This window comes from Megachile rotundata, chromosome 12 (genome assembly GCF_050947335.1).
Source record: "Megachile rotundata isolate GNS110a chromosome 12, iyMegRotu1, whole genome shotgun sequence".
Taxonomy (NCBI): Eukaryota; Metazoa; Arthropoda; class Insecta; order Hymenoptera; family Megachilidae; genus Megachile; species Megachile rotundata.
Window position 1 is genome coordinate 10998812 of NC_134994.1, and position 15606 is coordinate 11014417.

At 40.2% G+C, this 15606-nt stretch overlaps 1 protein-coding gene across 1 annotated transcript; it reads left to right on the forward strand.

Moving 5' to 3' along the window:
- The first annotated feature begins 7 nt into the window (after positions 1-7).
- LOC100876648 (uncharacterized) lies at positions 8-15270 on the forward strand. Its single transcript, XM_003702281.3, has 9 exons — positions 8-119; positions 1036-2509; positions 4827-4859; positions 6127-6192; positions 9025-9269; positions 9348-9612; positions 9678-10071; positions 10170-10352; positions 11811-15270. Exons 2-9 carry the CDS (start codon positions 2432-2434, stop codon positions 13664-13666), a joined length of 3120 nt encoding a protein of 1039 aa, XP_003702329.1. The 5' UTR covers positions 8-119; positions 1036-2431; the 3' UTR covers positions 13667-15270.
- Positions 15271-15606: the final 336 nt, after the last annotated feature.

The following is a 15606-nucleotide window of genomic DNA, read 5'->3' on the forward strand; positions in this document are numbered from 1 at the left end:
ATCCAATGAACAAACTTAATCTTAAAAGGTTAAACGACAAAATTATAATAATTTCAGTTCTATTTTATGCAGCGTGCATGTGATGTAGACATCTTTCTCATCTTACATGCAGTAATAAGGTAACAAAATTTATTTTAAAATAAGTTTAAATACAACAATCATTATAAGTAGACAAATAACTTCTTTAGTTTGAACGCATTTCATTTTGATAAACAATTAATTTAAACCAACTATTCGTTCTTCACTCGTTAAAATACATATGTAATTATAGTTAAATAATATAGATTACGTAAAAATGTTAAAAATTTCTTTATTTTCATATCTGGCATTTATTATTTATTTACAAATCTAATAATTAACTAATTATGCAATTTATTAAAGTTAAAGGACATTTTTAACAAATATTGATGCTGTATACTGTATTTTCTGATATTTTTAAACTTTTACGTGCGTGAGACATGTAACTTATACAGTAAACAAATTCTGAAAAAAAGTTTTAAACTCGATAAAAATGAACGAAATAATGATGTCAATAACGCACCTATGTGCAGAAGAACATACATTTGTTCCTAACATAGGTACAATTTCATGAATTAAAAGAAATTTGTTACATCGTCCTATATTCGTTAAACTAGCCTATAATGTCGGTATATGATGAATGATCACGTGATATACTATCGCGTGCAGATGATCGATTTAAACATCACATTTTCTTATACATATACGTTTATATAAACAGGTTACAAAGTACAATATTCGCTATCATACAATTAATTATAAATAATATAAAGTATAATTTAAGAAGTACGATAGTTATGAAGAAATAAAAATTCCACATTGTACAAGTAACATATTTGTCATACAATATTTGTCTGTGCTATAAAATAAATTTTGAGTTCTCACATTCGTCTCATTAATTTCAAACGTTAGCGTTCCTTTCTAAATCGATGAAAGAGAAAGATCATCTTCAAATTAAAAAAAGATTACGTAAAAGGATAACAGTTTAACGTGCTCGTTTAAACAATTCTGTTGCAGTAGGATGTAAAACCAAACGAAGATAAATCACAGGATCCAGACATTAATTTATTACAATGCGCCCAATAAGTGCAGCCATATTAAGACGTGTCTCCAAATGTGCAGAAATTCCGAAACATGCCTTCGAGCTTTGGGAAAGCGAGCACGCTCCTCTCCTATCGTGAACAGCGTTTTGTTTCGTTTCGTAATCGCAAATATGTGGCGCCACTATCGTGGGCATTACCAACGTTCCCTATCATAAAAGGTTTACTTCGGGAAAATGTTTTCTTCGAGTGTACCGTGTTTTCAGAAGTTTGTAAGCGCAGTTTCTAGTGATCGTTCGAAACGAACGAACAATACGCATTATGCGGTTGTACATTGCAGTACAAATTAAAAAGTACTTCCGCGTGATTCGCTTACCGGTTATACTCTGTTCAACGACAAACTATACTCATCATACGAGTTTTCATTCATTGTGCGCATGTCAGCTCTGATTGGTTTGACTACGCTCCGTAATCTTATGACGTTCCTGGCGCGGAGCGTGTATACTCGGTGATCAAAATTTCTGAGTTCTCAAATTCCCAAATTTGTAAATTGTCAAACTTTTAGATTCATGAGTCTCGGAATTTCTAAATTTGCAAATTATTAAATTTCTAACTTGTCAAGTTGACAGATTGCAGAATTTTGAAGTTTGGTTATTCTCGGTTTTGTTGCGCGTATGTTTTGAACATGGTGTATATGACCGGCGAAGTAGAAAGCGTATGAAAGTGGGAACAACATCAAGTTGGTGGTGAAACTCGTGAAGTTGGTCGAGTTGCGCGAATCAAGTATGGTTTCTCGTTGAACAGAGTATATATAGCTTGGCGCGAAAACTTGCTTTCAAGGAGCGCGTCGGATCCCTGGGCACGGAGCGCGTCGGGTGGGAGTAAGAAGGGGTGATAGAGGGAGAAAGAGAGAGAGAGATCGCAGGAAAGGGCCAGGGGTGTCAGGGGATCTCGAGCAACTTGGCACGTCCGTGTACGGAGGCAACAGTGCTGGTGGCAGCACAGACGCTCGTTGATGAGCGAACAATTCACTTTGGTGCGCGGTTTCACGACGTTGTTTCGTCCGGTCTGTGTCGTGAAACAAGGGTGTGCATATGCACGCACGCGACGGACCGGGAAAATGTGTCTGTGACATTTTCACCTGTCCGCTTTTCCTAAGTTAAAACGATCGAGTGTCGTTGCGGTGGTTCGAAGAGTTAGTGGCTGGTGCGCGCCGTGCGTGCGGTTGATCAGAGCGTATACCGCTGCTCTCGTCGATTTGGTGGGATAGTGAGAGTGAGAGGGAGGAGGGGTTTCCCGTCCTCCTCTTCTCTCGCTAAAATCGGCCGGATTTTTGAACAGGGAGGAAAAACGGACAAACTCGATATTAAACTATGGAGATATCGAAGAGTTTGCAGGAAGAAATACTCAGCGTGCAAAATAAGCTGAAAAATGCCATACGCGATCATCAGGTGAGTCCCGCGACCGTGCATGTATGTCGATAACGATTTAAAGATTGAGAGTAACGAAACCGAACGAACGGGCGAGCGATGCGAGTAATTTAACGAATTATTTTCTTTCATCAGAAAACGTCTCTCCTTTCTTTTTTTTAATTTTTTTCGACACGCAGTTGCCTATCGATTAAAAAATCGAGATAGCACGTTCGATAGATAATCGACTTGTAAAGTGGAAAACTTTTCGAGAAGTTTTAACTTCCGGATGTAAGTTTGTTTCGGGGGAAAGTAAACGAGAATCGAAGCGTTTTTATTCGATAAATTCCATTCGCGACTCACTTTTCTCGAGCATTTTCATGCAGAATGCGTGTACGAACGCATGTACGCATCAATCACGCGCGCGCGTGCATAAATGCACGCCTATACTATATTTACGGAACTCGTAACTCGATGGCAGCTTTTGGAAATATGAAATAACGATCCCGTACAAAGATACTCGATTTATCGCGGATACGAACGGAAATTGATTTGTTAATGCGGCATACGTGTCCCTCCGATATTAGAAAACTACCGACGCTTCTTTCGCTCGTATTGGACATTCGTAGTACCGTTTCTTCCTCGGCTGCATCGAAGCTACGTTACGCGTTATCGAAAGTGAAAGAAGCGTAACAAGTTTCAAAGGAACTTTTGTTCGCTTTCAATCATGGTGCAAGCTTTCGCATCGAACGGTGATTTTTTTTACGAATCATATAAACTTGAAGGTGAACGAGTGTTCAGACCTTAACCTTTGTTGGTAGAGTGCTTCGACCGATGCGTCGCATGACTTTGAGAACCAACATTTTGTCTCGTTCCCTCTCTCTTCTGCTCGTTCGTTCATTCAGTTCCTCGCTTGTTCGCTCGATTTCCCTCTCTTTCCTTCTTATACCTCCTATATTTCTTTCTTCGATTACTTTTGTCTTTACCTAGTTTTTTCTTTGTTCCAAACGATAAACTTCAATTTACAATATACTTTTTGTTATGTTTTTAACCACGTTTTATTTTAATATAGCAAATTTACGATAATTCCGTGTAGGTAGATATGGAGAAATTCGGTACATTTCTTGAACGTTCGACCCTTATTGAAGATCCTTTGTTAGAGTTCGTCGGTAATCTTTGCATTGTAAACGTTCGAAGGTTCAAGGTATTTCAACGCACGAAACCATTATCGAATCGTGTGTATCCATTTCGATCGTTTACGAAGGAACTTTTATTAACTAGTAAGAACGCTAGAGGGATATACGTACCGGGGGAAAGTTTGCACGCGCGCAATTGCCACTTCGCTCTGCTCTACCGACCTTGTTCCTCCTAGTCGAAATCGAATTTTTTCGATCGATCGATACTACTCGATTCTCGGTTCCCATTATTTTTTCAGTGGCGTAACGGACATGAACGGATACCTCGTCCTTGTGAATCTTTTAAAGTTATAAATTTCAAAATATCTTTGCTCAAATTAAATTAAAAAATTCTAAATTTGCAAAAGGAATTTATCGCGGAACATTGAGGTTAGTAAACCTGGGAAATCCGGTTTAGTCCAAAATCCTTGTCCGCCATTGTTATTTGATGATTCAGATCAAAGGTAGAATTTTCATAAAATATTTGGATATTGTAGTGCTGTCATTTAATAGTTGATTAGTTTATCGCGAATTTATCAAGTTAGATAAATAAATCAATATTCAGGCACGACGCATTTGCCGACCGGATAGGACAAACCTGTTCTCGCTCGATGGGCATTTGAATTGCACGTCGATAGTCGAACAGGTGCGCGGTAATATCGTTTTTCGCGGATATTATAAAGCGTTTTTTAAAGATTTTTTATAGCGCGGCGCATCTTATATGCGTGGAAAATATTTATTTAGAAGCGACGTTATATATAATATTTTATGTATCGGTACATAAATAAATTTATATACGCAGGTTTTTATTTTTATTTCGTACGTGATTATTGTTTCACGGTCGATGCGATTCTCATCGAACGGTTTCTATTTTGTTTATTATTTAAATATTATAAAATTTATTTAAATAAGTCTAAGATGCAGGTACACATTTTTAATATTTTTTTAAATACCTTCGAACCAAAATTTATAGAAAATTTTTTCAATAATTGATTTAAAATATTTATTCGATGTTGGTATATTTTCTTCGGTATAGATCGAAGCACAGTGTACTACGGTAATTGCATTATTGCGTCGCAGAGTGAAACAATCACATTTTAAAAGCTTCCGTCTATGATATTTTAAAGGCAAACATTCGAGCTGTCTCAACGAAGTTATTAACTCTGAATTTTCTCGTGTTACAGATCTGCGTGGGCAAACTGAAGGATGACCCAAACGTAAGTCGTTTACATTCGCTAATCTTATAGATTGATTTGGATTTGGTAAACATACGGTGATGTGTGCCTGTTGGTAACATCCTAGGGAACAACGTTGCTCTTATTGTAGAAGTTCCTATATAGGTTATTTTTGGCCTCGCAATTGATCTGATGGCAAACCGTTTTATCATTCCACTGTGTTCGATCTATTGATATTCTTCGAGAGAAATCGGTTTCTTCGAACAAATATGTACTTACCATTCGTTACACTTTGTAAGGTGAATTCAAATAAATGTATTTGATATGAATATGATAAATTATTATACCAAGTCATGTGACTTTTGGAAGTTTGAAAATATAGAAACTTAAAATTCTAACATTTGAGGATGTAGAAAAATAATCCTATAATTTAAAAATATAATAAATGAATAATTTTTAAATTTGAAGACGTAGGAAATTCACAATTAATTTTTAAAAAATATAGCAGTTTAGAAATTCTGAAATTTGAAACTATAAAGAGAAGAATAATTTTTAAATTTGAAGACATAGGAAATTAACAGTTCAAAAATTTTAAAACATGAAAGTAGAAATAATAAATTGTGATAAAGTATAAATGTAAAACTTCGGACTATGAACAAGAATGTTCCTTATCGAATACATAGATTATAATTGTAATTAGGCTGTAGCTACTATTACATCAATTATACCCACGCGTATACAATCGTCGTCAACTGTTATGTCATAACTGCGATAAACTCGATGTATCTTCTGATGCTGAGGGAATGTGAAAACTTACACGGTAGAATCCCGATTATTCGAGCGAATGTCGATCGATGCAACTATGCAGCTGGGCATTCAATGTCGGATAAAACGTCCATTGCTGTTTCGATATCAAAAATATTGCTTTAATAGATCTGTTAATTAGCGTTACAAAAATCTATACAGAGAAATTCGTACCAAATACTTTTGTTCGAAAAAACAATGTACCTTCGTTCCTCTTTTAAAACCGAAACGGTTCAATTGAAAATTTACGCGAAAAAAAAAGAAAAAGAATTAGTACATACAAAATGTAAAAATGACAGTCGTTACAGAGAAGTACATTGGAAATAAACAAATAATTTTGAGAGTCACGTTAGCCTAAGCTTTTTATACAGTTTCACTCGAAATAATCGGGGTCTTTTGTTTTCGTTTCGCATCGACAAGGAGAGGCTTCGTGCTCATAGACAACGATCTATAAATATAAAACAAATCGCTAGTTTAACGCCAAATTGTTTCCCTTACTTTGCAGAATACGGACATCCTTGGTCAGATACAAAAGATTCACTTGCACATCGTGTCGTTGGGAAGATGCCAGGTAAGTTGAGAATTGATTTCCTCGAGCTTCACTTTTCCGTTATGATCCAGGGCAGGTTTGTTCTTGGTTCCCTATCTGTGTGCATCGTATCGAAATAATCTGATATTTAAGTAATTTCTCGGGAAAGTAGCCGCTCAAAGTAATTGAAGAATATTTTTAACAGAAAATGATATTAAGTTACTGTATGATAAATACATGAAACAAAAAGGTAAAATAGTGCTTCAGCAATTTCAAGCTTAACGTGGAACACATAAATTTTCACAAATATCTTAAGCGGTTGTCTGAAACTTGTCTCGTAAATTATTCTATTCAGCAACCGAGTGGCTGTCAACAATTTTATATTAAGAACTAAAGATTCAATTGTTTTCAACAAACGTCAAGCTGCGGATTAACATGATCTAGTTCGCGATAGTTTTATGTCATCGTGTCAGACTATAGGTTCCGAAATCGATCACTGCCGTAACTGGCTGCCAGCCATTTTGTCTAACGAATTTTATCAAAATGGCAGCTCCTTAAGATTTAAATCGATACATGTCTTTCTATTTCACGGAAACCGATCGAACAAGTTTACGTGACACTATCGTAAATTATCGTTAATTCGTCGATTGCCCCGAAAGTGGAGCGGTCTGTTAATTTCCCGAAACGTCGTTCACCGAGAATTTCTCGAACGTTATCGAACCGCGAGCTTTCGATATGGAAGCTCGAGCTTGCCATTTCTTCGCGCGATGCTCGCTACGAGTAACGCACAGTTATAATTAAATAGCGAACTCGTTGAGCGAGTTTACGACCACCTTTCCAAACTTTGTCGATCGCGTCGCGGATAAGCGCAAACAGATACCCTGCTCGCTATCACTCGAATATCCCCTTTCTTACTCGTCTTTCGTAAGTTTATTCGCCACATTATCGAAGCTGTTACATTATAATAATCCCGCCTCCTCCACTCGTACATTATATCCTAACAATATCGTCTTTCCTAATGGAGATGTGAGCCGAGCGTAAAAAACCCCTTTCAATGCATACTTCGGAACGGAAACCGCCACACTACGTACACTGAACGTTATCAGCGCGACGAAAGTTGCGAATAGCTTTTGTTGCGCGTGATTAACAGAAACTTTTGTCACGATCAATTGCCAGCGTAATTTGAATGTCGTTTTAAAGCGCTTGCAGAGGAAATTTAAAAAAGCCCTAAAGTTAAAAATTTGGAAGTTTCACAAAAGTTTCGAAGTTCCAAAGTTTGCAAGTTCAAGAACTCCAAAATTCCAAGAACCTGAAAGTTCAAATGTTTGAGATTCCAGAGTCTCGAAATCGCAAGTTTCTCTCCAAAAATCCTAAATACACGAGTTCTAAATTTCCACAATTATTATTTAACGATAAATGAAACCTAACACCAAAGTAATAATGAATTTATGTTTCGCGAAACCGTGTTCGACCATCGGATTTCCAGGCGCGCAAGAACCGCCCGTCGGACGGTCTCGTGTATTATAAAATATATCGTTATATAGGTGCGCGTTTCTTTTCCAGATTCGCGAATCGACGCGAAGAATCGATAGCGGGGGCCAAGTCTGCCCCGAAAAGGCTCCGGTGGATGCGCTTTGCGATCGCACAGCATCCTCGTCTAAACATTTTCGCGATAATCCCGTCGACGACGCTGCTCCTCCTTCATTCCCCCCGTGTTTTCTTCGAACTTCTTCCCCGCCGTTTTTCTCCTATTCTTTTTATTCGTCGACGATAAACGACCGATCCAGGTAGATTGCTGGCGGAGCAAAGGAGATACGTAAACGAATAGAAATGGGAAAAGAGAAAGCGGCGGAGACCGAGAGAGAGGCTTGTATATACAGATACATCGGGCGGGTGGTGGGCGGCAAGGGTGCAACGGGGGTCGAATGAGACAGGGAGAGACGAGAGAGATAGTTGGAAAGAGAGAGCGAATGGGACTTGGGTGAAAAGGAAGCAGAGTAGGGGCAGAGGCGGAGGGGCTCAATCAATAAAATGTCCCGCAGAAACGTTTTCAGCTCTTTACGAGATCTCCGCATTTTTTTTCCCTCCCCTATTTCCTTCTCTTCTTTCCGTTCCTTTAGCTTTCCTCCGCCTTGCCACATTGTTTCTTCTCCTCTCATCGTTTCATCGCTTTTCAACGCTCGTTTCAACGCGATCAAGCTCCCTTCGCTCGTTGTTCATTGTATTATCGAGTTAAACGTTTACTCGCGAAAACTTCGCCAAGTTCCTCGGCACCGACGCCGCTCCGCGTCGGGACGCTCTATGTACCCACGGACGAACTGTCCGGAATATCTTTTAACTGATTATTGAGGTGGCATAACTAGAATTTTTTGCTCTTGTACAATGGGGGTTACATTGTTCTACCCTTCTTTGGCGACGTTTATTGCGAGGGTTACGAATAAAAACTTTTTATTCAAATCACATGGTGTTTCTTGCGAAAATCAGAATATTTTTATTGATATGCGTGTATTGATTGTCAGAGTATCCCCTTACAATTCTCTATTTTGTTCCAATTTTTATAGCGATGCTTTCAGGGAATACATGAATGTTTGATCATCGCGAAGATTTTCTTGGCAGAATATAAATTTAAACCGATAATTTGTAATTTCATTGCGGCGGGTGGTTTACCGTGTCCGCATAATGTGACCCTTTGGTCGGTCGAAGATATTTTCTTGATTTATAGAACAGTGCATCCTCTAAGAATACATTCTGCTCGCAGCTTAACGACACGCGTATTTAAACGATCAGCGACATGCACACAGTCTGCCAAGAAAGTTTTCCGCGATCGTCATTGACCGAAGCTCACGCTGATAGTTTTCAATTCTTAATACGCAGAAGCAAGTTGTCCAGCGGCTGCGCAAGGAGGTCGAAGCGTTCAAAGCGCAGAATGCGAACGGGGCGAAAGTTTCCATCGCGTCGTTGCTCGGCTTGAACAACAATAATCATATAACGAATAATAATGAAACGAGATGCAAGACCGGTGGCGATGATTTTAGCACGAAGAGCTCGAAGGAGGATTACGAGGAGATCGTCAGGAACGGCGATGTCCCTTCGCCCACGCAAGACACCGTGCCAGCGAAGTAAGTTGTCATTTGAATATCGCGTTAACTTAACTGGTTCTTTTCATAAAATTCCTGATAACGAACGCTCGGTTTCAGGGAACGGCCCAGTTCTGTGGAAACGATTTCCGGCGAGGACGACGTTATCGAAGTCTCTATGGACGAGAATTCCAACGAGAAATCCGAGAAAGAGGACTCGGAGAAGGACTGCAAAGTCGAATCGATCGAAAAAATTAATTTTTTGAACGCTCTCGGTTTAATCACCACTGCGACTTGTTCCGAATTGCAAAACAAGAGGGCCGAAAGGAAACGCCGTAGCACGGCTAATCCGCATTTCATTTATTCCAGCGTGGAAGTGCCAACGGTAGATATCTCGTAAAATGCGCGTAAAGTTTGTGCATGTTGTATGTTTGTTGTATCTTTGTTTAGAAACGGAAGAGACACTCGTACCTGCAGTCAGGAAATGTTCCTCAAACTCGACAAACAACGGCACGCATGAACGGACCGTCGCCACCTCCCGTAAAAGTAGCGCCGCCGAAATCAGCGTCACCACCAGCGTCCAAAACGGTGATGAAATCTTTGATCCCGGTTCAAAAGTCCAGCACTCGACCGAACATTCTCCGAAACGTTACGGAGAGTAAAGTTTTCGCTAACAAGAGCAAGGTTGAAAATGGTCCTAGCCAGATTCAGTTGCCCGTGCCCACCGTAAAGTCCGTTCAGTCGATCGGCAACAAAGCGGTTCATATACCCGGTTTACCTTCCAGTCTAACTATCGAGAGGATCAGCAGTGATTCAGCAGTTTGCATAAGTTGTAGGAATCCAGGTACATACTCGGTATCATACGATGATTCGTAGATTTATATGTGTTTGATTGTAACAATATTTTATTAGATGTTCACGATGCGTTTTACGTTACTACAGGTACATTGACGGTGTGCGAAAATTGCGCGTCCAATTATCACGTGTCTTGCCACTCTATATCGCCAGCACCGCAAAGAATATGCCCGAAATGTGCGTTACTGGACGAGGAAGAGATGGAAGACGGCGAAGAGGCGGACGAGGAGGAAGACGGACGTTCGTCGTTTAAGAAGGACGAAGAATTCGGTAAATCGTCCTTTGTTTTTCAAAGGATTTCTACCTGTTGTAACGTTGATCGTGTGATTGACAAAAAAGTTCTTGTTTCCTGCAGACACTAGCTTTGATGAATGTTCGTGGCACGCTTATCTCATTTCGCGGCGGCACCGTCCGGGATGATTCGATGTATTGCGATATGTATTTTTAATTAGAGAACGATAACGTTTAAACGAAAGTGACTCTTTTGGTTATACTTGATAACCAAAAGCGAACGTGTATCTTTTCATTTACGCAGCAGAGAAAAAGACTCTTTTGCGCGAGCAGTAAGATGGGAAAAAGTACTTGTAGATAATGCAGACAAGTTGTGTTTAAAAGAAAAGCAGGAAATTGTGTAACATGGGTCCACAATTTCTAGATTTAACGTGCAACGAGGTATCGCAGCGTTGCCGCAGACTTTATTGAGCGTAAGCACACAGAGAGAATAAACGAGAGAGCAGCCTGCCGGAAGAAGTGTCGCGAGTGAGACCGGCTCCTCGAATACAGCAGAAGAATTTGCAATTAAGAAGAACTTTTTGGTCGATCGTCAGTAATAGGGCTCAAAAAAGCAACGTGTATTGAACGCGAAATATCTTGCAGAGGAGAAAGAGAGAGAAAGATATGAGCTGCGCGAGCGAAACTCGGATCTGAGATTGCAGGTTTACGAGTTGGAAAAACGCTCACAACTACTCTGCCAGTCCCTTCAGGTTCGTCCTGTGGCCTGCGTAGAAAAAAATTCACAAACTTTTTTTTTCATTTGGAATGCTGTTCAGTTCATGAAATTGTTCGTAAATATTTTCCAGCTTTTGTTTTTTCATCAGTGAGAACCTGCAAGATCTCTACATTTTTATTCTTCAGTTGTGAATATTGTTTCTCGGAGATACATCGATTTTTTTATAACAAAACTAATTATCGCTTTTTCTAGCTTATAAAAAAATCGATTTTTCTGATATTTTATAGTTTCTGTTAACGTCATTGCTGTAGGGCTTATATACGTATGTAAATCGGATTTTTATGCGGACCATTCCACGCGATAAACGTACCATTTGCCTACAGCAATAATTTTGTTCGTTAATCCGTGAAAGTACGGAATGCACGATGCTTCCTTCATATATAGTTCAAATGTCAGTGTTTTGAATATTTCATTTTTACTTCTTCAATTTAAATTATGTACTGCTTATGTATTTCGTGTTAGAGCACTTAGTTAACTGTCGACTTAGTGTACACAAAAAATACATGCATAAGAAAAACGTTTAAAAACGAAAGCATCGTATGTATGTATTACAAATTCGGTGGGACATACTCAAAATTAGACTTCTCGTTAAATTACGTACTAAGAGCATGCGTATCTTCGTTCTGACATCGCCAAATAAAAAATGGGCGCTAATTATAATTCGTATCTCGAAGCAATAGTACTATATGTAAATAATCGTTTAATTTTTCTTTCAACAGCTGCAACAGCGCACGCGCCAGGAATTATTAGGAAAACAAGAGAAGACGCAGAGATCTATAAAACGACTTGTGGACTTCATAAAGTTGATGCAACTCAGAAAAAGCGGGGATTCTCCGGCTCAATCGGAATCGGGCAACTTCCTTCCTCGACCTTCCTCATCCCAATCTCCTCGAACAATGTCGCCGCATCAACCATCAACCAGCCGGATGTCAGGACCTCTTCAGCAATCAGCATCGAACGAGAAAGCAGCGTGCCCTACTCCTCCATCGTCCTCAATCAATTGCCTCGATCGAGCATCGCCTATATCGACAGGACAGAGCCCCAAGTGTCCTACGCCTACCAGCTACCCGTCACCAGTGTCCAATCCGAGAAGCATCAGTCATACCTCATCGTCAAAAAGATCGCAGAGCCAGCAAGAAGGGCAAGTCAGTCTTCCGAAGACCAAAGTCACGGTACATTGCTCAACTATAAACTGCCAATCACACCAGGCTACAACCCCCGCGTTCAGGCGGAAATCTCTGTCGCCCACTCCTCGATGCTCGTCGGTAAACAGTTGTCCGACTCCGTCAGTCGTAACCGCAAGAAGCAAACAAATCGCGCAGTTCCCGCACTCAATCGAATCATCGACACGGAAAATCTCTCCATCACGGCCGAATATCAGTTGGAGCGATCGACGTTCAACGGCCGAAAGTCCCGAGCCAAGCAGCCAAGAAACAAATTCGGTATCAACCAACTGCGATCTGCCAGAGCCACCGAAATCTTACTGCCTTCCTACGATAATACAGAATCCGATAAGCAATTACAAATCGTCAAGTCCACGGAACCAGAGGAGACAGCCAGCCTCTTCGGCGGTCGTACCAAGTACAGGCCAAGATCCGGCGGTCTTCTCCACTCATTGTTCGCAGGCCATAACAAGTCCTATATCGTCACCGATAATTCTCGAGAGCCACGAGACTTTGGCCCAGGTGACAAAGATTCCTTCTCGCTCAATCGGCAGCAGTTGCATCGTCAAGACTACCACCTGGAATCAGGCGAACGAAACGAGTCCTCGGTCCAATTGCAGCGCGGCGCCCTCACCAAATTCTTCGAGCACGTGAAATTGGAAGAAGCGCATATACCAGCGCCATCTAGAGCAAAGCTAGTATACAAAAGGAATAACGTTGCCGAGAGGAACGAGCTTGAAGTTACTGAGATCGCGGACGATGACGCGAACAGTAACGAGTACGATAACAAAGCGCCATTGTCGCCCAATATTTTCGAGGATGATTTTACTGTTCGAGAAGTCGAGCGAAGCAATTGGCTCTCGAACAAAGTCATAGACAAAATGGGCGAAAAGAGCGACAACGCGGCTAAGGGTTCGGAGTCCTTCGATTCTGTCGCGAACTTCGCCAGAACGAACGAGGTTATTACGTATGAACGTAAACGTAGCAGCAAGTATATCAGACTCGAATGCGAAACGGACCATGACGAGAATCGCATCGCGTCCTTGACAGAAATCGTATCCGAAAGTCGGAGGGATCGGCAAGACGCGGAGTCTCTGTGTAACGCACAAAGCAATTTCTTGGAGCTTCGTAACGAGGTCTCAGTTCCTGATGATAAGGCTGATTCCGAGAGACAAGACTTATACAGTGGCAGACGTTCAACCAGTAGTAGCCGAAGTAGCAGCACGAGCGACAGCGACACTCCGGAACAAGCGATGGACAACTCTATCAAATATTCCCGACGTCGATTATCCGATAACGATTTCAAAGAACGTTTGGGCATTAATGCTGTATCCTCGGAAAGCATGCAAGTGCTCGAACAATTTGAATCGGCTATGTTGGAAACTGGTTGCAGTAATGCTGCCACTTGCTAGAGTTAGTTAGAATGCAATGTCAACTTGCTGATTATGCTCATTACTAGAATTTCCTTTCTTTGCGACGAAAACGTACTATTACTTTTTCAACGCTGAGATTTTTCGTGGTAAAGAACGTTGCGTTTGTGGAAACTCTTCCGATCTAGAGTTATTTTCGAGATGAATTCGTGCTCGTACTGCATTTGAGTCTGTTACTTATCCTTAGGATACCTAAAGGAACGAGAGATATAATAATTAGGTATTCGTAATCGTGACAGAAATTCTTGGGGCAGTTCCTACTTTCTTTTACTGCCTTGGAAAACAATGCAATCGTTTGTATATCGCTGTATCGACTATAAAATTACGATGACAGTCACAATTACGACGGTACGCACGTACCGTCACGTTTCAACGCTATAAGAATGAGAAGCGTCGTTGCTTTGCGATTTCTATTAATTATGTTGTCTGTTCGTTTATTTATTAATCGTTGTTCATTAAATTGTTCTTCGATTTATTCACGATAGATAGCGAGGCGCGTGGACCAAGTTTGAATTCTCTTCCAATCGGACGACATTTGATCAGGAAAAACAACGTGGATCGCGTTTTATTTGTATAGCGTTATACGATTTCATATTTTCAGCGTTAGCCCAGGTAAACTCTAAGCACATCGCCACTATCTGTTGCGCATTAACTTGTTTATCTCATTGTTTCGCTGAGTTTTAAAGGCTTTAAACGTTGCGTTTCGTTAATAATTTGTAATACCCGATGAGTAGGAAACACGCACATATCCGACAGATACTGGACGATCTGTGACAAGGTAGAAAGGCTTCGTATGGAAGCCTGCGTCGAGTCATATTACCATACTGCCTTAATAGTAATTTAAAAACGGTACTTTTTACAATAATTTCTATGGATAAGCTTCGAGAAACGTGTACGACTCAATAGACTGCCGCCATATTGAAATTAAGGAGAAGGAAGTGGAAGAGGAAGAAGATAATCAAAACGCGTTACCGTAATCGAAAAATTTAGGGGTTAAGATTGCGTGTACGTTAACGTAGCGAATAAAACGTCGAAGCAACGTGCTTATCTTAATTTTATGATTCTACAGAGTTTCTTACGAAATCGAATGCAACAGAACCTATTTTATTTTCTCGTTTTTAATGTTTTTTCCATTAAGGCAAATGCTTCGAAGAACAAAATATTATTTTTAGCCTAACTATATTTTTTACTAAATTGGTAAGCATTTCCTTCGATAAATTAAATGTAGCAGTATTCACGATATCATCCGCTACATTAGGCAGGATGTCTTTCATCGATTAGATTGTGCCGAACGTTAAGATTTACGATAGTAGCGACTAATCACGATGTTGTCCCACCAAGATAATTTACCCGATCAAACGTTAATTCGCGTTAATCAAGCGAGTCCAGTTCGTTAATCTATTTATTATCGTTTTCGTTTTTTCTCGCGCGGTCATTGCCGCCAGCTTGTCCAATATACTATTTGAGTAGCGTATAAAACGAATAAAAAGAAAGAAAGAAAAAAAAAACAAATTGTTATGCAATGTAGGCAACGAGATTCAGATCGAAATTCGTATTTTTATGAATAAAGTGAAACTGAAATATAACGAGTTGTAAACTGCGAGAATTTCCTAGTCACGCCAATAGTTACCCGTTATTTCTTTCAACGATTTTTCCCGATGGAAATTTTAAACACCGAATCGGGTATCGCGGTACCCGGCTGCCTGCACAGGGTTTGAGCGACGTAATAACTTTTATTTCGCATATTGACGGACAACGGTGATGCAAGAGGGGTGCTCCCGAGTCGGATAAACACTCGGCTAATGATATGTAAATATGGCGGAGCTAATCAAGCGGCTGTGCCAACAACCAGCAAGAAGAGATCGGTAGTGGCGCGCGAGCGTTCGATAGCCAATGCATTTGCGTGGCCCACACACACGCGC

What these genes read in the sequence shown, in the direction of transcription:
- LOC100876648 (XM_003702281.3), top strand. Translation starts at nt 2,432, where the DNA reads ATGGAGATATCGAAGAGTTTGCAGGAAGAAATACTCAGCGTGCAAAAT. An exon ending in ATGCCATACGCGATCATCAG is followed by an intron (nt 2,510 to 4,826) that starts GTGAGTCCCGCG and finishes CTCGTGTTACAG; the next exon opens with ATCTGCGTGGGCAAACTGAA. An exon ending in AACTGAAGGATGACCCAAAC is followed by an intron (nt 4,860 to 6,126) that starts GTAAGTCGTTTA and finishes CTTACTTTGCAG; the next exon opens with AATACGGACATCCTTGGTCA.